General features: G+C 46.0%; 1 protein-coding gene across 1 annotated transcript; it reads right to left on the bottom strand.

Annotated features, from left to right (window-relative positions):
- Positions 1-8,525: 8,525 nt before the first annotated feature.
- On the bottom strand, positions 8,526-19,905 carry LOC127238674 (carcinoembryonic antigen-related cell adhesion molecule 3). Its single transcript, XM_051207338.1, has 7 exons — positions 19,711-19,905; positions 18,246-18,605; positions 17,584-17,937; positions 14,259-14,612; positions 12,674-13,033; positions 9,832-10,173; positions 8,526-8,809 (listed from the first exon to the last, which is right to left on the bottom strand). The coding sequence occupies exons 1-7, from the start codon at positions 19,772-19,774 to the stop codon at positions 8,526-8,528; spliced, it is 2,118 nt and encodes a 705-aa protein (XP_051063295.1). The 5' UTR covers positions 19,775-19,905.
- Positions 19,906-22,084: the final 2,179 nt, after the last annotated feature.

The following is a 22,084-nucleotide window of genomic DNA, read 5'->3' as shown; positions in this document are numbered from 1 at the left end:
ATGGCAAGATGAGATTTAAAGTGATACTATATCTCCAAAAAAAATTAAAGACATAAATATGGTAAACAGAAATGAAAATGACTTGACAGCTTTGGTTATAAGTCAAAAAGAGCCAAACACCAGAATTCATGGGAGCTAATTTCAGGTACTGCCAAACTTTTGGAAGCTCTGAATCTGATGTAAAAATGGTAGAGGGTTTGCATAGAGAAAAAAAAATTCTCGGATGGTCAAATATATTCATTGTTTAACTCACTAAATTAACAACTTAAGCTTTTAGGTATTTCAACCTTATAAACTTTACATCTCTTTTGCAAGCTTCTTTTGGAATTTGGTAATAAAAATGCTATAATTGTCTAGTCTTCAACCTCTGCCAAAGACCCAAGAATGATATAATATTAACTGAGTAAACAAGAAGTGCAGAGCAAAACTTCCAAAACTATAAATATGACAGAGACATCCTGCTGTCTGGAGAGTCACCCCATGGATTCTCTGTAAGGCTGAAGCAGCCATATTCGGCCTACAGGCTAGAATACCCAACAGACTTTTCTGTGAAGCAGGATTTTTGAAGGATTGTCTTGCCTTGTTTGGCAAAGTTCAGCAGTCACCTTCCTTTGTGTCTTGCTTGTCCAATTTAGACAACATACTGTCAGCATCCAAAACACACATAATTTTTTCCCAGTGGCTAGCTTTACCACAATGAAAGCAAGCTCTACATGGAGGTTCTTCAATGCATGTCATCCATTTTTTGAAGTGAATTGGTTCTGCCAGTAGCAGACATATCTCATAAAAACCCTGGTGTCATTAAAACACCTTAAATGCCATATCCTGTAGATCTCTGAGGTTTTGAAGACCATATGTTCATCTAAAATATATTTCTGTTTGACCTTGAAAGCATACCTGACAAGGCAATAAATTTGATTACTAGATGATTAACTACTAACCTGCATTTCTTAATTACCCTAGTTTGTAATAATAAATTTCAATGACTGTATATTTACATTACATTATCAAATGTGTTTCATAGGTATTATGCCTTTAACAAGTATACAAACATTTGCACATTTTAACAAAAGTAATCTAAAATTTTATCAACATACAAAAATCCATACAAATGTAAAAAAATTTCAGACTAATGGTTGCTTTTTAGTATAAAAGTAGATTCAATAATCTCCCCTCTTTCTTATCATTTCTATATGATATGTCCTCTTTCTCCTTCAGAAAGAGATCCCTGGATCTAACCGCCTTTGCTCAGGTTTTTTCCCAACCATGACCAGCAACAACCTACAACCAACCCCACTAAATGGTGATGAACTATCATAATCCATTGAACAACCAAAAATCACCCACCCACCTCACCTCATAAGAATGTAGGTATCATGTTATCTAGACTGCTTCCTCCTTTCAGGGCAAAGCAACATCTGTAGCAGACCCTGTGAACATTGGGATAGTGATCAAGTCCTGGAAGAGCTAGCGGTATTATTTTTTTGTTTAGTCTCTGTGTTATGGGAAAGGGTAGAGCTTGTCTGAAGTCTTGGCTGGAGTAGTCTGTGAGGCTAGACCATCTCAGTTGGCAGCTTTGAAGTTGTTCTCCATATAAAATATTTTAAAAACCACAGCAGAGGCATTCTAAGACTCTGGATCACATGGTCCACTTGTCTTCATTAGTTTCAGATCCTACCCCCTCAAACAAACAAACTTTATAAAGTACCAATTTTCTGTTCTACATTTGAGAAGCTAAAAGACATCTGTCAACTTTATAAGTCTGTTTGGACTGTATAACCAGACCTCTACCTATACCTTTAAAGAGCCAATGTGTCTGCCCATCTATGGTGAGCAGACAGCACTAGTGGCTGCTCAAGCCTACAGGTAGCAGCCAGGAGTAGTGCCTCTCTAAGCAGTGGGCATTTGATTGCTTGAGAGATTGTGGGGCAAGGATGCCATGTCTGGCTCCTAATTTTTCTCAGACCCTATGTTTGGACACTTGAGCCCCATGTTGAGTGTCAAATGAAACAATGCAGTTTGAATTTGTTTTGTGGAACGCCAGCTCCCCAATAATGACACAGAGCCTTCATATTATGAAAGCTTGGCCTTAGCTCAGGATTTTTTCCAACTAGCTCTTGAATCTACTACATCTCTTTTTGTGTGTGTGTGTGTGTTTTGTTTTATTTTATTTAATTTTATATAACAAAGTCCAATTAAATGAAAACAAACATTTATACACAATTTTGGGAATTTGGGTGTCGTTCTTTCCAAACTACTTCCTGCTGGTAAGGGTGCTGTCTTGGGGGATTCGAAGAAGATTCAGATATCCTGGCTGTAGTCTGTAGGGCTGTTTTGTCCAGCTGTTTTGAATTCTACTGCATCTCTTAATCTACACTCTGCCAAGGGCCTTGGTTACCTCTGTTCTGTACTAACATGTCTGATTTCTTCAACAGTTTCTTGATAAATGAACCTCTCTTCTTCCCAAAGCTTTCTCTCTCCCCAGAAATCCTGCCTATTCTCTCTTGCCTATCTATTGACCATCCAGATCTTTATTAAACCAATCACAGTGACACATCTTCACAAAGTGTAAACAAATATTCTGCAAGACATGTCTGGACCACTTGACCTCAACCTACCCACAGGAATAAGAGTCCTGAATGGCAAGTTGTCCAGTGTGAGAACTGCACATGAGAAATAGACAAAATGAGAGATAAGGAAGACAGGAAATAACTGGGGTCGTGTGGTCTTGCCTAAACTGATCCCTTATGCCAATCAAGTTGATTAAGAAGTATTGCATCTCATACCCTATTTGCAGGGAGAGAAAAATCCAAAGGTAATAGAGAGCTATGCCAGGTAATGTTGTAAAAGAGAACATGAGATACCTCAGTCACAATACTGTCTTAGTACTAAAAACTGCAGCCTAGATGGAAGAGCAGCTTCAACTTCCATGAGGCACCAGCTCTCGTCTCAGACCAGCCTTGCCAAGTACAATCCTGGACTAGGATACAGGACCCACGTTCCCCTGGTGCTTTCATCAGTACTTCTGAGGAAGTCTTGGGTCCATCTGGGTCATGATAGATGTCATTCTGTAAACATGTTTCTCTTATTGGTAATGAATAAAGCACTATTGGCAAACAGGAAAGCAAGATAGGCTGGACTAGGAGACAAGGAGTATTTGGGAAGGTGTAGTAGGAGATTCAAGATGTAGAGACTTGAGAGAGCATAGATCCAGACCCTCTCTTTAGTAAGATAAGACCACATGGAAATATTTAGGTTGATAGAAATGGGATAATATTTAAGAAAGAGCAAGCCAATACGAAACGCTAGTAACTGACCAACAGATTTATATCTAATACAGCATCTCTGTGTGTCATTTGAGGCTGGCATGGCTTTGGGACCAGGCTGGTGGGAAAACTGCTCTTAACAGAGTCATCATAGTATTATACTGGCTGTCTTCCTCTCACCATGTAGGTAAGGTGAACTTATGGCAAGCTAAGCACCAAACGAAGGGGCAGTGTGGGGAGAGGTGCACAGGAGGGTCCAGGCAGATGTATGCAGGGAGGCAGGTAAGAGCTAAGGGAGAGATGTAGTCATTGTGAGGAATCTCCCACGCTAGAGCAACAGTTCTCAACTTGTGGGCAATGACCCCATTGGAGATTCAAACCATCTTTTCACAGGGATTGACACTGGATTTCCTCCATTCTAGATCTTCACATCATGATTCATGACAGCAACAAAATTAGTTATGAAGTAACGACAAAAATAATTTTATGGTTGGGAAGTCACCACAAAATGAGGAATTTATTGAAGTGTCACAACATCGGGATGGCTGGGAACCACTGTGCTAGAGTTTAGATAAGATTGTTTAGATATTCGGAAGATTCAGAAACCAGTGAAGCAGAGTTTGTCTTCTCAGTGGCAAATTTTTGAGGTTTTACTTTATTGTCTCTGAGAATGACTCATTTTGTGGTAACCCTAAAGCCTGTCATCCTGTGTTTGCCACTCAAGTGCTTATGTTACCACATCCACCCACAGGTCAATTTCCTTACAAAAATGACTGCTGCCAAGTAACAATGTGAGCATCCGTGGAAAGGCTACCATAAATGCCCTTCCCAGATAGTGAGATCAACAACTAATGTATCCACCATCATGGAGCCCTCACCTAATACCTGTCAGAAACAGAAACAAACACCCATACCTAAACACTGAGTTGAACTAGAATCCAGATGCAGATGGAGAGGACAAGACCTGAACAAGGAGGAGCTAACGGCCCCCCAGGATGATAGCTGGGAATCCAGCATGGGACTGACTCAGGCCCCCCTGAATATAGGTCTCAGCCAGAAGGACTGAGCAGTCTAAGGGATCTCAGACGGTGGAACCAGGATGTATTCCTAGTGCACAAAAGGACCTTGTGAACACATCCCCCATGGATGGATAACTGCCTTAACCTAGAGACAGGAGAGAAGCCCTAGTCCCTACTTCACATGACCTGTCAGATCTACATGACCCCAACTGGATGGTATTCCCCTACATATGGAATTGGGGTGGGGGATGGAGGGGAGGGTGGTCAGGGTGCATGTGAGGGGGCAGAGAGGGTAAGAGGGAGGGAGGGTGGGAGGGAGGGAGGGAGAGGGAACTGGGATCGACATGTAAAATAAAAAATAAATAAATAAAATTTTAAAATGTCGATGTGTTTTTCTGTATATGGGTGTGTTGCCTGTAATATTATGCACCATCAGAAAGCAGTGTCCTTGGAGGCCAGAATAGGGCATCAGATTCCCTTGAACTGGAATTTCATATTGTTCTGAGTCACCCTATGGTTGCTGGGAACTGAATACTATTTCTCCTCAGGAGCAGCAATACTATTAAATGCTGAGCTATCTCTCCAGCATCCCTTCCTTTCTTCCTTTCTTCCTTCCTTCCTCCTTCCTTTCTTTCTCTGTGTGTGTGTGTGCGTGTGTGTGTGGTTATTTTTACTGCATGTATATCTGCGAACCACAAATATGCCCAATGCCCAGAGCAGCATTGAATAAACCTGGAAATGTAATTACAGATCGTTTATGCTATATCATGAGGGTGCAGAAAACAAAACTCAGGACCTCTCCAAGAGCAATGAGAGTTCATAACCACTGATCCGACTTTCCCAGGTGAGTGTTTTCAGAGGCAGATCTGACTGACAGAAGGTAGTGAGCAAGAACTTGCTAGAACTTAGGCTGTAATAGAAAGATGTATTGGCAAATCTAGATTAGAAATTTAAGACTCTAACGGATGGAAGCAAATGCAGTGACCCACGGCAAATCACTGAGCTGAGCTCCGGGACTTCCATTCAAGAGAGGGTGGGGGGATGATAAGAGCAAGGGAGTTAAGATCCTGTTAGAGAAAACCGCAGAGACAGCTGACCTGATCTAGTGGCAGTTCATTTGCATGAGACCAAACTAGGCCCTCTGAAGGTGGGTGAGTTATGTGGTATGATCTGTTCGGGGAGTCCATGGCAGTGGTACCAGGACCTATCCTGGGTGCGTGACAGTCCATAGTCTGGGTGTTTGAACTGTCATTTTGGAGCTCATCACCTGTGGTGGAATACCTTGCTCAGCCTTGATGCATGGAGGACGGGCTTGGTCCCACCCCAACGTGGTATGCCAGTCTTTGTTGACTCTGCAAGGAAATACTTACTCTGAGGAGTGGATTGGGGTGATATAGGGGTAGGTAAGAGTGGGAGAAGAGGAGGGAGGGAGAACTGAGGTTGGTATGTAAAATGGAAAAGAAAAATGCATTAAAAAAGAAATTTGAGACTCTTTCTCTGTATTAGACCATTGTTACTAATACCTAGGATCTAAGGTCAATCTCTGAAAGCATTACACCTCTAAACAGTACAATGAGGCAAGATAAGAGACTGATGTTATGTTGTTTGAAATCAATTACTTCCTGACCAGATCGAGCCCTGCTTTAGATGCCTGATCTATTGGAAGGGTCAAAGCAAAGCCATGTCTTTTTGCCTTTCTGGAATAATGACAGTGGCATGTCAGAAAACAAATTATTTCCTCTCCAGTAGATGCAGTTGGGAGTCCTGAGACTTTTTTTCAGAAATTGTCCAGAGGCGCGTAGCTTAGTTCTAAAGTCAATTCAAACTATCCATCTGTTTTCACTTCCTGAGACAGACATTCATTCAAGCTCCTGATGACCAAGAACAACATCTGAAAAAAAAACAGCTTCTCCAAATCCAAAGACATATGAAAAGGACTCCATGGTAAAGACACCGGATACATGCTTGTACACACACAGCTTGTCTGTCACCCACGCTCTGTGTGAGGTAGATGTAGACACTGGGATTTCTGTGTCTCGGTTTACCAGGAATAGGGACACATGGTGAATGAATGTTGCCATGGTGATATGGTGGCCTCAACATGAACACAGCCCTAACGCTGGGACAGGACAGCTGTTCAGGTCAGCACCACCTGTTACATCTTCCTGCTGGAGAGAATTCACTGGACTCTGAGGACGACGTGAAGTCATCAGGAGGACCTGTGTCCTCTGTTCCTCCCCTTGGACTCCCTGAGTTTCCTGTAAAGTCTCATAGGCCCACCAGGACAGTTGCAGAAGGCCTTGGCACTGGAGGAAATGGGCTCTCTGTACAATGTACAACCACAGGGTAGGTTGTACGGAACAATGCTGTGCAGACGACAGAGGAGATTCCTCTGTTTGGGACCTCAGACTCTTACAAGGCTCTCATTCGACTAGTGTAGGCCTCTCACCACCTCCCTCCTGACCAGAGTGTGAAGTAAGGTCAATCACAGGAAACAGAGGGCAACTCAAGCGCTCAGAGATGGTGTGGCCTCCTGTGCTATGAGGAAGAAATGCGGACTTTGGGACATGTGAGTTGAGCTTAATAGTAAAGAGAGCAGGATGACTGAGTAGCCCAGAGTGTTGTGTCTCTCCGGATGCACTGACCATCCCTGCTCAGCCCTGGGCCAGAGCCCTACAAAACTTTGTTGTCTAAGGCTGTCATGAAGATAGGGGTGATAAGAATTCCCATGTTGCTTCCCTGGGTATTCTCACAACCTGTGCTTAGGACTTGATGTCTGGATAAAAACCTTGGCCAGGGTGCCAGGAGCAGGTCTTCTTCCAACTCAGTGGTCCAGCTGGACCACATCAAGAGCCGTTCTCCTTAGGTAGTTCATGATGACTGACAGGAGCCACTGATTACCAAAGAATGAAGCATGGATCTAGGGATGATCTAGGAGTGTATCAGCGGCCTTTGAGTGCCGTCCTCAGTGCCAACTCAGAGTTCACAGAGAGTGCTATGGCAAACATGGAGACTAGAAAAATCTGACAGTGAAATAAAGTCTCCACTATGCACTTTCCCACATTATTGCGGTAAATAAGGATCAGGGTAAACAAATAGGCCGAATAGATGTTTATTCAGGGAGAAATAACTTACAACCTAGACAGATGAATACCAGGAAATTCAACCCGATCCTCTCCTGTCCGAGTCAGGCCAGAAAAGAAGCCTTTCCTGGCCCCCTCCGACCTCCTTCCACAGGTCACTTCCGCCCATGGCTCCACCCCCCAATGGGCGTGGTCAGTGCCACAGAAGGAGACAAAGTGAATATCCCACTACACCACATCACTTTCTTTATTGTTCTGCCAACCTGCAAAGTTTTCGGCTTGTATACGCATACACACACACAACCAGCAATTCCCTGGCAACAGCAAGCTTATAAGACTTGTATTTCTCAGGGTCGTAAAAACGGATAAGGGCTACACAAAGTGGGTAACTGTCAGCTTCCTTTGTGGCTCAGAGGGGGGTATGACTTGTAAGATGCCCAGGCATTTCTAAGAGGCAAAGGGGTCCATGGAGGAGAAGGTTATAATGTCTAAGAAGTGAGAGGGGGAGTTCATGTGTTAAAGTACATTCCTACGTGTGTCAAAAAAATTCCTAGTATGTCTCCAAAAAATGTTAACAAGAAAAGTTAACATCACTGGGTGATGTCACCCAGTGAATGCCACTGTAGTCAGCCATTTACCATGTCTTTACATGTGTGCCTCAAACAAACTGTGGATCAGAACTATTTAGTAACAGTGATGTGCACAGGGAAAGAGGGAAGTCCCTTTTCCTGTCACTCTTCCTCCCTCCACATGGATGACTGGTACCTACTAGGCGGCATTGGGGTTACATGAATCAGTTATGAATGGACTATATCTGGAATGTGAGAGGATGCATTTATCTCTATGCAATTTTAGGGGGCTCATAAATTTTGTTTCCATGGATTCTGAGAATTATCTAAATATTTCATTCACAACCTAAGCTTTTAACTCCTGCAATTCTGTTTATTATATTGATTTCTTTTCCTTTTTGGAAACAAAGTCGCCCTTATGTCCTGGCCTTTCCTGGGACACATCTTTATCCCAGGATTGCAGTCATGAGTCACCATGCTGGCTGTACCTGAGTGGTGACTGATTATTTTCCCAGCATAACTTTCCTCATTGTTGTACCAACTCAGTAAATAAACTCCCCAAATCTGCTGTAGGATTAGAGGAGAAGGTCACTCATTCGCCATGGCCAGCCTGACTGGGAGACTGGTCTTTGAACTGATGGGGTTGGAGACCTCACACTGATACTCTCCAGCATCCTCCCTCCTGACAGGATCTATGGTGAGCTGGCACTTTGTTGGGGACAGAGTCATCCTCTCTGTGAGCTGGAGACTCTGGTTATTGAAGATCCAACGGATGGAGATTCCAGTGTCACCTGAGAAGCAGGTGAGGACCACAGAGTTCTGTGCAGTAACTGTGGTGCTGGTGACTCGGACAAAGGGCTGTGTCACAGGCTCTGGGAAGCAAAAAGGGGGTGGAATTGACAATAACCCTGCAGAGATCTCGACCACCCCGCTGTAGTTAATGCACACTTAATAAAGTCTTCAGGGTGGAGACATAAGGGCTATGACAATAGATAGATTACTTGTGGTTTGGATCTGTCACCCATGGCCTGTGTGGACCTGGTTTAACCTCTGTGTTTCCTAGTCTCTGTTTCCCTTCACCAGGACACACAGTGCATGATCACTGTCAGGGCCCCGAATTGAGCTTAGATATGAATAATGGCCTGACCTTGGGATGGGGAGCAGCACCTCTTACTACTTACCTGCAGAATGGAATTCCATAGGCTGGACTCCAAAGGAAAAGGAGCTGACTGGAGACCTGTCTCCTCTGTCCCTCCCATTGAGCAGCCTGGCCTTCCTCTGAAGTCTCCTAAGCCCTTAAGAAGAGTTGGCTTATTCCTGGCACCTGTCCACTGAGATTTAGGTGTAGAAGATACCCAAGTGACCTAGCTAACTGCAGATGCCATGTCAGTACACAGCTGGTTCCACACTCTATGGTCTTGGACAGTCAGTTAAAGCCTTGTTCCATGTCAGCTCTGACAAGAAGTCAAATTGTAGCCCTGAAGACAAGATCTCCAATGATCACCTGGAGCTGAGTCTGGAACAGAGGTCTGGATCCAGAGTTTCCTGATGCTCATGTCACCATAATGAAACAATAGTTTCCCTGATAGGCCATGCCTGAATCCCATGAGATCTTGCTCAAGATCATGTCCATTCATACTGAGCTCCCCAACTTTCTGAGGCTGACTGACATCCTTGGGCTGAGTTACTCAGCACACATCCTCCTCTGTAGGTGGAGTCAGGAGAGGGATTCTGGTCTATTTTAGTATGTCTATCCAATGTATTCCTGCACTAAGTGCTCCAATGAGGAGACATGATATAGAGAGCAGGAAATCAATCCACAACACTCAGTCCCATGTGAGTAAAGGGAAATCAACCCCACCAGAGCCCAGAGGTCATTAAAAAAATCACTTACTGTATATGTGGATGTACACATGTGCGTCTTGACTTTCAAACTGTGTATTTAAGGTTCGAAGGGTATAGAATCCAGTGTCCTTCTGGGTGGCATTTTGGAGCAGAAGGGATCCATTGGGATACAGAGTCTCTCTACCGCTGTGTGCAGGCCCCAGCCAAATGTTATTAGCATATATTTTCTTCCATGCAATTACATGTCTGCTGATAGTGGTTACCCCTTTGTACCAGGAAAAGACTCGAAGGTTCTCTGGGATATTATGAACAAGTAGGAGAGCATTTTCCCCTTCAACAACATTGGTTGGCACTGACTCAATAGAGAGCATGGTGGGAGGAAGCCTGCAGGCTAAAAGGGAGGGCAGAAGGGAAGAGAGAAACATTCATCAATACTTAGACCTTTGTCTTTGGTAAAAACCTGGGGCCTGATTATTGAGAACCTTATACCATCACTCAACTGAGATGGGTGGAAGTGTCTGTCAAACTCAGAGTAAGGAAGTAAGCAGGTGACCTCCCTGGCTTCTGTGCACCTGCCTGTGTCTCTTCCTGTGTGGAGAGCTCTCTCCTCGTGTGTTTACACACTCACCGTCCTCACATGCCTGCTCACGCTCAGAAAATGTGGAGGCAGGAGGGTGTCTTTCCTCAGTTCTTCCTCTACAGACCCTAGTCTCCACATCCTGCCCTCTGTGATCTCTTATCTCCCTGCGTGCGGTCAACCCCAGACTTTACTTTGAGATGGTGTCCTACTCTGTCTTCCAGCCCACTAGAGCTGGTACCTTACTAGAAAAACAAGTTTGTTCTTTCTGGAAGGCCCAATACATGGACGGGCTGAGCTACATGTGGGTGGATGGAAGAAGGAACGTTTGTTGATGGATATTCACGTCCAGCTGTTTATGAAGTTGTCATGCGTGGAGCCACTGACACCAGTTACAACTCCAGCTTGCATTAACTTATGTGTGTGAGTGCAGTGGGTGTGGGTGGGTGTGAATGTGTTTGTGCATAAGCATGTGTGTGCCAGCCTGTGCGTATGTGTGCATCCAGGTAACCGCACCTAGATTGAAGCCTTTCCTCCTTCCACTTTAAGAGATTCCAGCCAGGCTCTGATCTCCTCCCCCTCCCCCTCACACTATCAGACAATGTTCTCCTCTCCTGTGAACAGCACTACCAGGGGCTGCACCATTTGCAGAGAAATGCACAGTGGACCTCCTTGGGGGCGGCTATCTTGCCTGCCCTCCCTCTGTGGAGAAAACCTTTTCCCGCAGCACTTCGCCACAGACTTCCACTCGCTGGGCTCTGCCTCCTGACAGGCAGGGGCCCTTCTGAGGTTAATGTGAATGTTGTCGGGAATGGTGTCCAAGGCCATCCTCTGTCCTTACAACTCTTAGTCCTGCCTGGTATCCCATGGGTTCTCTATGTATTTTTCAGACCATGCAATGAGCAACAAGGCCAGTGATCATCTATCTCTGTGCCCTAAGACGACAACAGCTCACCCCAGGGCTGCCCTCTGCTCTGTTCTCCCAATGGGTCCTTCATGACATGGAATCCTAGCAGAGCACCTGCCTTCTGTTCTCAATGCTCTGATAAGGTGGGATTTACTCCCCACAGAAAGGTGACATAGATGTCCACGAAAGCTGTAAAGGGAACAGCTGAGTAATGCCTTGGAAAGGGGAAAGACCGGCTCTCAATACAGGGACCTGAAACTCAGGAGAGAGATCCATGAGGATGTGAAGCAGGAGGAGACCTGAGTCCTAGAGGAAGAATGATGGTTCCATCAACTTAGGAAGAGTCTCAGAGGGACCCTCCATCTTCCTGTGCTGGTTAAGCCATGCCTTGGGTCTCTACATGTCCTCCTGGGGTGCAGCTGACATATGTCTAGTTGAAGTCCTCATAGGATGTGCCAGGAGGTAGGGGGTGGTAATAGGATCCTCTGGCAGAGAAGTATGCTTAGAAACACAGGAAACAATGAGGGTGTCTAAGAAAGCTGGAAGTGACTTACAGGTCTGTAGGGCATGGATGGAAGGTAGGCTACAGTTAATCTCATGGCTCCTAGAAATAATTTTCTAGGTGTTGATTTTTTTTTGTCCTTCTATAGCCACCTGATGATTACTAGAGGAACTGTCCCTCATGTCTTGGAGCTGTCCAGATCAGCACCTCTGTTACTGTTTGAATTCCAGAGCTGGACCCCAGAGGACAATCACTTGCAAAAAGGACTTCTGTAATTTGTTATTCTGCTTGGGGATCCTGACCTTTTAGTAAGGTCTCATAATTCCATCAGAACAATTAATTGGCTATCTGGGCACCTACCAGCTATACTCCCCATGTGCTTTCGCTGAGTAAGCTGACTACTGCTCTCATGAGAGTGCACTAGCTGGCTCCATATACCAATAAAGCCTTGTTCCCTGTCAGCTCTAACTGCAGGTCAAAAGCAAGCAGTAACAACTAAAAGCACCCAAGTATCATCTCTAGTCAGAGACAGGGATTTGAAGTTAGGGCTTCTCAGCACTCTCTGTGAGGATCCCATGACTTCATCAGCCAGGGCCTGTCTGACTCCCACAGTATCTTTCTGGAGACATCTTCATGGTGACGGCTCCAAGTGTCTTGGCTACATTTGACACCCTGGGGCTGAGTTTACCAAGCACAGGTCCTCAACTCTACAGTAAATAGAGACGAGGGGTTCTGGTATATTACAGTTTGTCTACTCCATGTGCGTCCTGCAGTAAGGGTGCAAAACCCCCATGTAGGGACACAATGGGAAGGAAGGGGAGCAGGCACAGACCATTCCTGGGGATTCAGTATATGAAGCAGGATAAGCCACACCCAGCAGCTAGAGACCATAAAGAATTACTTACTGTATACATGGAGTTGTACGTGTGTTTTTTCAACTTTGAAATCTCTGTTTAAAGTTTCTAGTGTGTAGAATCCTGAATCTCTCTCCATGACATCCTGCAGCAGAAGGGATCCATTGGTGTACACCCTTGCTCTTCTGCTATAGGCAGGCCCACGGGTGATGTAATTCATGGCTCTGCTGTATACTGCGATTTTAGAAGTCTCAGTGCTATACGCTGATTTGTACCAGACAAAGGCTCGAAGATCTTCTGGCAGATTATGAACAAGGAGAAGAACGCTTTCCCCTCTAACAGGACTCTCTGGCACTGGCTCTATCATGACTTGGACAGAAGTGAGAGGGTTACAGCACACAGAAAGGGAGGCTGAAAGACAAAAGAAAAACAGTTATCATAAGGAGTGTTGTGCTTGGTGGAAAGATAGCAACCTTCATCCTAAATGGATTGGATTCATCACTCAGCCTAAAGATGAAGGTGTGGGTGTTTCTAACCCACATGGTTGATGTCATCAACATGACCTTCATTTCCTCGGCTCCTCTGAATAAGTCACTTGCATCTGCCATTCACTGCTCTCAGTCAAGAACAGCAGACTGAGGTTGAGATTACGCCTCCTCTGAACTTTTTCTACACAGACCCCACATCCTCATTCTATAGCTTTTTTTCTCAACTTCACTTGTGGCTCCAGGCAAGCCCGGAATTCAACTTCTACGTGTCCTTGCTATGTTTCCCTGAATCCTACAAGTCTAGGACTGGAAAAGGGCCAGAAGAAGTCTAATATTCTTGGCAAGCTCAGGTGTTAGAAAAGACGTAGCTACTAGAATGGTGGGTGTGATGTCAATGTCACACAAGCTACAGTTGATTTGGAAGAGGGGGACTCAATTGAAAATGACATCCCCATGTTGGTCTGTGGGCAAATCTATGGTAAATGTTTTAAAATGGTGATTGATGAGGGAGGGTCCAGCCCACTGAAAGCAGTTCAGCTCCTATCCTAAAGGTTCAAGGGTGATATAAGAGACAAGGCTGAGCAAGCAATGAAGAACAAACTAATAGGCATCACTGTCTCTGCAATCATTCCTAGAGTGTATTTATGAAACTCATGTGTGGAGAAAATAAATGCCCCAGTTTGACATAGACAGCCAAAAAAAAAAAAAAAATATCGCTTCCATTCAGCACTAAGAGGCATTAATAGTCTAGCTCTGGCAAAATGTCCCATATGGTCACAAGCAGTTGAGCTTAGGATAGTGGAGTATGGCTCAGGCTTCCTGGTGATTGCCTCTCTATTAAGATGCCACGGTTTCCTCAAGCGCCTCCTGTGTGGTGCCTACATGGTCTTTCTTGCTGTAATCTGCATTGAAACTCCCATGAGACTGAGCATAACATGACATCTTAGGCTGAGTGACTTTGCATCAAGGACTTACTTGACAGAGGAAGAGTCAGATGATAGAGTATGATCTATCAAGATTTGTCTCCATCATGTGTGTCCACCACTCGGTGCTCAAACACCAACATTGAGACTCTAATCATGGGCCATAAAAGATAGTGCTGTGTCTAAACACCAAAGAACACTGAATGATCACTGAGAATCACTTACTGTCTACCAGGAGTTTCACATGCACTAGTCCAAAGTTCAGGTCTGTACTCAGAGTCCGTAGGGTGTAGAATCCAGTGTCATTCCTGGTGACACTCCGGAGCAGCAGGGACCCATTGCTGTACAGAGTCTCTCGACCACTGTGAGCAGGGCCCAGAACAGTTGAATCTGTGGCTATTTTGTGTCGGGCAACCTCATGGTCCTTGAACACAATTGCTCCTTTGTACCAGAAAAGGGATCGAAGATTCTTCGGAAGATTGTGAACCACTAAAAGAGCGCTTCCTCCTTCAGCGACTCTGGGTGGAACGGATTCAACAGTTGGCTGGTCGGAGGTGGGATGGTGCCCACAATGGGAGGCTAGAAGGGAAGAAAGATGCATTAGTAGTAGGACTTTTGTATTTCCCTAAGTTGGGGCCCTGTGTCCTGAGCACGTGAGTCCATTGCTCAGCCAAGGTGTGTGTCTCCCTGTCCTACTAGGTGAGTCAGGACTTGATCCCCATGCTTACAGTGTCCCACACATGTCATTTTCTCTCTGATAAGTAGTTAACGTGGCCCCAGTTCCCTGCCCTCAGACCCCTGCTCACATTCAGTGTAGGTTGGTGTTGGGAGGGATGACTTTCTGGCTTGTTTCCCTACAAACATTGACACCTGACCCCTGAATTTTCTGTTGTCTATGTTCTTTCCTCTTGTGATTCCAGGCAACACATGACTTCATCTTTCAGCTTTCTTTATTGGACTATCTTCAATTCCACTTGTAATATACTTTTGTGAAAGCCATGGTTAACCTCATTTTTGGAAGGCGTGTTACCTATAAAAGGATCTGACACCTGGGGAGAATGAATGAATGAATGAATGAACGAACGAACATGAGAATGATCAACAAATGTTCCAAAGTCCAGCATGTCCAGGGTTTTATTCAATTTTTTACATTTATTTCCATTTCATGTGTTCATGATTGCATGCAGGTGTGAACACATGTGCATTCCTACATAGATGTATATATTGCTAGGTGTGTGCCACAGTATGTGTGAGGCAGAGGACAACTTTGAGGAGTGAGAGGTATCTCTCCTTCCACCACATGGGACAGGGTGACTAAACTCAGGTCACTGGGCCTGGCAGAATTTGCCTTCACTCAATGAAACAGCTCACTCACCCACCCAGGTCAGATTTTTTTCTTTGTCACTTGTTTTAGTTGGGAGCATCCACCTTCAGAATACAGCAGCCAAACCTGATTGTCATTGAATAGAAAGCAATGCCGGTTTCAACCGTTCCCATTACCATTTCCTGTTCACTGAGAACTTCCTGCTGATGGACTTCTCTCCACCTCTGTATCAAATCCACTAATGGGGCAAACAGACACCTTGACTCTCCTTCAGATTCTTGTCCTCCTTAGAGACTCCACCCAGGGCCTGAGACACACACACACACACACACACACACACACACACACACACAGAATTGTCTTCACTCATGAGACTAGCCCTTGCCCATGGAAACCCTAGGATAAGGTAGGGATCTTCCCATGGAACAAGGCAGAGTCTCCAAGGGTTCCAGTACTGCGACCACACTCCTCTGTCCCACAGTCAGCTCTGATATATCTGAGTCAGCTCTGCTGTCTTGTCTCCCTCTGAACTAAGTCTGCTACAAGGCAGAAGCCCATAAAGAGCCACATGGACTATGGGTGGGCCCTTGTCCAAGGCAACTCTCCCTCCTCTCCTCGGCATTGCTTGGTGATTCTCTTCATGAATCTCTTTATTTTTCAGCCTTCCAGACCACACAGTGAGCAATGGGCCAATAATCATCCCTGTGTCCCAAAGTCCAACAGCTCACCCCAGGGCTAACCTCTGCTGTGCCCTGGCCTTGGCCCTGTAGCACCAAAGTAGGGGACTCTCTCATCCCTATGCATCCGCTGTGACACAGAAACTCTGCCGTGAACCCAGTTGTCCTCATGTCCTCAATGCTAGTAAGGTGGAATTTACCCTCATCCAGAAGGTGACAGATGTCTGTGATGGCTGTAAAGGTACCACCTGAGTAATGCTAAGAAAAGGAAGCTCATTGGTTATCACTAGGGGGCCATTTAAGGTCAGATGCAGCAATGACATCCAGTATCACTTGTATCTGGAGATCCATGTCCTGATGTTTGAGAAGGTTACCTATGTCCTAGAAAGGTGTGGTCTCACTCTGCTGTTGAGAGTTTCAAATGGAAACCTGAATTCCTGCCACTTTTTAGCAGAGGTATGGTTCAGGTTTGCACATGTCCACTCTGACATTTTAGGAACACCTCTAACCTTTCCTTGGAAATTCCCCTGTGGTCATCCTCTCTTTCCCTATGCTAGAAAATAGGAGGCTGAACATGGTCCCCTAGCAGAGTACTTTTCTCAGACAAATGAAGCATCAGAAGGTGGGAGAGACCTCCATGACTATTGGAACAGAGATGGAAATCATGTATGTGTCTTACATATTCTCCAGGAAACCAGCACATCAGGGACTGACTATGAGCTCATATCACCCCCTGGTGATCAATAGTATGACATTAGCTCAGGGCTGGGAGATGTTAAGACCAGCAGAGCCTGTTATTATCTGCCTGCATGAGGGAATTGCCTGGGTTTGACCCCAGAGGACAAGAACATACCAAGTGGATCTGTGGCCTCTGTTCTTCATCCTGGAGACACTGGTCTTCCTGTCAATTCTCATAAGGCCATCAAACTAGTTGCCTAATGCCCTGGGCACCTGTCTGGCTCGATCCTGCACGCTGAGTTTCAGAAGGAGGTGGCCAGGGGACCTAACTTGAATGTGGCTCTAGGACCAGTATACTAGTTAGTGTCCCATGCTGTGAAATATGATCAACCAAAAACTGTTGCTCCCTTTCAGTTCCGTAACGAAGTAAGAGTCCAAACCTGGGGAAATACTCCCCAAGGTCACCTATAGTCAAGCCTGGGAGACAGGGCTGGAAGCAGGAATTCCTGCTGGTCACCTCTCTCTGAGGAGCCCAAGATATGCCTGTTGCCAACAGTGACCTTCTCGGTACCATGTTCATGGCGAGAAGAACAAAGACAAGACTGAGTATAATGCACTTGAATTGACTTACTCTTTCACATCACACACACACACACACACACACACACACACACAAACACACACACCTCGGAGGGTTCAGTCAAGGCAAGAGTCTGATCTATGGTCATTTGTCTAAAGTATGTGTGTCCTGCACTAAGTGCTCAAACACCAACATGGACACACAGCACAGAATGAAGGTATGAACAGATCAGGCAAGAGAGTCCTGTGTGTACACACAACCCAGGACTGAATGATCGAAACAATCACTTACTGTCCAAATGGAGACGCACATGTGCTAATTGAGTTTTCAGGTCTGTACTCAGAGTTCGCAGGGTGTAAAATCCAGTGTCATTCCAGGTAACGTTCTGGAGCAGCAGGGATCCATTGCTGTACAATCTCTCTCGTCCACCGTGTGCAGGGCCGAACACAGTTAGATTTGTGGCTATCATATGTCGGGCAACCTCAAGGTTCTTGAACAAAATCCCTCCTTTGTACCAGAAAAAGGCTCGAAGATTCTTCGGGAGATGGTGAGCCACTAGAAGGACACTTTCTCCTTCTGCAATGCTGGATGGCACTGATTCAATAGTGGGCTTGGGAGAGGTGGGAGGGCACCCACAAGGGAAGGCTAGAAGGGAAGACAGAGGTCAATCGATAGTTGGACCTTCACATTTGGCTAAGATGAGGCCCCGTGTCCTGAACAGGTGTCCATAGCTTAGCTTCGTTGTGTGAGTGGGTGTCTTCCTGTCATTTACTGACTTCCAGGTCCTCAGTGTCCCTGCAGTTGTGATTTCCTATGTATGGCACACCCTGCTCAGGTGTCAACATAGAAACACAAGCAGAGGGGAGGCAGACACGGGGTGGATTTGACATTTCTGTGTGTATCCAATGGAATGAACCCCACCCAGCACCCAGAGTTCACACAGAATCACTTACTGTAAACGTGAAGGTATGTGGTTGTTACTGATACAATTCCGACATGTCCATTTATGGTTCGGAAAGTGTAGAATCCTGTGTCCTTCTGGGTGACATTGTGGATCTGCAGAGATCCATTGCTGTACAATCTCTCTCGACCACTGTGTCCCAGTCCCGTCACAGTTCCATCCTTGGCCAGTGAATATAGTGCAATTCCATGGTTCATATTCTTCACCCCTTTGTGCCAGACAAAGGCTAGAAGATTCTCTGGTAGATTATGAACGCGTAGAAGGACATTTTCTCCTTCAACCACTTGGGGAGGCACTAATTCAATGGTGACTTGGGCAGTGGTGGTCAGGTCCCAGCAGGTTAAAAGGAAGGCTATAAGGGGAGAGATACAAGTCACCAATATTGAGCAAGTGTGGCACTACTCACCTTTGGTGTGTGGGTAGGGATGTGTCCACTCTCCTTGATAGAGGTGAGAAACATGACCCCCAATCCCTCACTGCCTATTGTTTCCTCTATGGAATTCTGGACTCAGTTTCTGCTGACTCCCCCACTCGGTGTCCCCATATCCCTCCTCACATGGTGTATTTAGTGTGAGGAGCAATGCCTCTCTGACTTGCTCTTCTAGGAGATTATTGCTCAGAATATTTTTCTCTATTCCCTGTGTGCTTCCAGTCAACACCCGATTTCATCCTCTGGATAGTCTGGTGTTGGGTCCACTGGAAGCAGGGATTTTCAAAAAACAGGAACTAGTGTGACCTCTTTGGAAGGTTCAGTTCCTAAAAAATATTCAGGCACCAGTGGATAGAGGAAGGAAGACAGGAAAGAAGGAAGGAAAAAAGGAAGGAAGGGAGGAAGGGAGGGACAGAGGGAGGGAGGGAGAGAGGGAGGGAGGGAGGGAGGGAGGGGAAAGTCATATCCTTAGGTTTATCCCAGGTTTGGAGCAAATAACAATTATTATACTCAAGGGTGATTTAATTGTTTTTTGTTTTCTTATGTTCTATATGTGTCTTTCTCTGAAGACACCTGTCTCAGATTGTGCAAGGGTGGGGTGTAAACACAGCACCTGTGTGGAGGGCAGAAAGAACTGCAGGACTGTGTTCTCTCCATCTACCCTATGGGAGCAAAGGACTGAATTCAAATTGTCATGGCTCCACACACTGAGCCATCGCAGTAGTCCACCCCTGTTTGATTTCTAATTGCAGAGTCACACTGTCATGGTTGGGAACATTGGGCTTCAGAACATTGCAGCCAATAGAAGTGACTTTGAATGGGGAGTATTTGAGGTTTTTCTCTTCCCCTCATTGCCTCCTATCCACTGAGAGCTTCACGATGCTGAGCCTCTGTCACTCATTCTATCTTCTGCCCCATGACTGCAAACAAATCCCTGAGTCTCCTCTGGAGCTTCTTTCATCTTTCAAAGACTCCAGCCTGCCTCTGAGTTCCCTCCCCTACACAGTCAGAGAGCGGGTACCCTTACCTGTGAGCAGGAGCCCCTGCCAAGGGATGCAACCCTTGCAAGGAATCACAGAATACACCCCCATCTCTCCTCTCAGTGCCCCGTCCTCCCTATGAGGAGAACTTCAGCTCCAACACAGCGTCCAGGCTCTGCTGTCCTTCCTCCTTCTGAGATGAGCAGTCTCCCAGGCTGGAGCACTTCCCAGAATTCAATGGGTCTGTGTCCAAGGCACAGCTCTGTCTCCTCCACTCTCTGTGCTGCCCACATCTCCTTCAACTTTCCTCTCTTTATGTGTCTCCTCCAAGCAGCACACTGAGTAACAATGCTGATAAGCATCTCCATGCCCTCAGAGAACAATGGCTCATCCCAGGCCAGACATCTGCTGTGTCCTGACCTTGGATCTGTCATCAGTCAAGAAGGAGCCTCTGCCATGCCTATGTGTCCTTGTGACACAGAGACACAGCCCAGTATCCAGTCTGTTGTGTGTTCTCAGTGCCCTGGTGAAGTGGGATTTACCCCCCCCCCCAGAAGAAGATGACAGAGATGCCTGTGAAGGCTGGAAAGGGACCAGCTGAACAATCAATAGGGACGAAGATCAATCCATCATCATTAGTGTCACCAATCTAGCTTCTGATTCAGGAGGGAGGCCCAGGAGCAGTTGTGTGAGAAGTTTCGTGTCCTCAGTGTTGGGAAAGGGGTGACCTGTGTGTCCTGGGAAGGACTGTGGGCTCCCTCTTCCTATGGAGGATTTCAAGGTAACTGTCTTAGTTAGGATTTATTTCACTGTGAAGAAACAGAGACTCTCAAGCAAGGTAGGGAGGAACAGGTTCATTTGGCTTACACATCCACATTGATGCTCATCGCTGAAGGGAATCAGGGCAGGAACCCAAATGGGACAGGATCCTGGAGGCAGGAGCTGGTGCATGGGCCATGGGGTAGTGCCGCTTACTGGCTTGCTTCCCCTGGCTTGATGGGTCTTCTTCCTTACAGAACCCAGGACCACCAGTCTAGGGATGACACCACCTACCATGGTCTGAACCCTCCCCCGTCGATCACTAATTAAGAAAATGCCTTACAGCTGGATCTCAAGGAAGCTTTTCTTCAACTAAGGCTTCTACCTCTCTGATGACTCTAGCTTACATCAAATTGACACTCAAAACAGCCATTACAGCAGTCTCCCAGCATCTGGTGTTGGCTGAACTGTGTGTTGGGTGAACCCATTTCCTCTGTGATCTTCCTGGGTAGCTGTTTCCCTTTGCCTGTGTGGTTCTCCTGCAGCAATCCTGTCTTCCCCTATGATAGGTGCCATCACTGGGGTAACTCTATGGTTCCCTAGGCAGAGGAGTTATCTCAGACCAAAAACAGGGCAAGGTCTTGGTAGGGAGCTCAGTGTCAGTACACACAGGATGGAAACCAGTCTGCAGGGAAACTGGCTCAGGGAAACATTGTTTTTAATTGTTGAGTATGTGTCCTGACAATCCCACCTAAAGATCACTGGGAGAACTGCAATCTCATGTCTAGGGCCATGGCAGACATGGTCAACAAATCCACCGTGAGCTTCCCTGATGCACTCACACAGGTGGGATGCAGAGCCTGTCATCCTGTTCACTGTGCTCTCCGGTACTCCTAATTCCACCTAGAGTAGTGTGGGTCTAAACACATTAGCCATGGTTTCCCCTCACTCCTCTAATCCTGTTACATCCCTTCATCTCCTTTCCACCACCCCACATTCACTCCTCAAAAAGGATAAGGCCTCCCATGGGAGTCAACAAAGCATGGCAAACCAAGTTAAGGCAGGACTAAGCATCTCCCTGATACATAAAGGCTGAGTGAGGCATTCCACCAGAGGAAATAGATCCCAAAAAGGCAACTCGTGTGCCAAGGATAGATATTGGTCACATGGCCAGGGGCCACAAACAGACCAAGCACACTATCACCCACATGCAGGGGGCTTAGGTCACACCCATACGGGCCCACTGGATGTCAGTCTTGAAACTGTGAGCTCCCTCCAGCTCTTATCAACTGTCTCTGTGGGTTTCTCCATCGTGATCTTGATACTCATGCTCATATAATCCCTGCTCCCTCTTCAACTGGTCTCCTGGTGCTTAGACCTGTGGCTGTGGATCTCTGCATCTGCTTCCATCAGTTACGGGTAGTCACGAATATGACCCTCTCCAGTATTGCTAGGATTCTGGGGAGTTTCTCTCTAACACTAAAATCAAGTCATCTCTGTCATTGCTCTACATTACAGTCCCCTCCCCCAGCTCTGGCACCACATCGCTCATGTTCCCATCACCCATCTCTTCTCCTCTACAGCCATGCTCACAGTTTACCCAGGATATCCCATCTATTTCCCTTGCTCAGGGTGATCCCTGTGTCCCTCTTAGGGTCCTCC

This window comes from Phodopus roborovskii, unplaced genomic scaffold, assembly GCF_943737965.1.
Source record: "Phodopus roborovskii unplaced genomic scaffold, PHOROB, whole genome shotgun sequence".
Lineage (NCBI taxonomy): Eukaryota > Metazoa > Chordata > Mammalia > Rodentia > Cricetidae > Phodopus > Phodopus roborovskii.
This window is presented reverse-complemented; position numbering and strand designations above follow the sequence as displayed.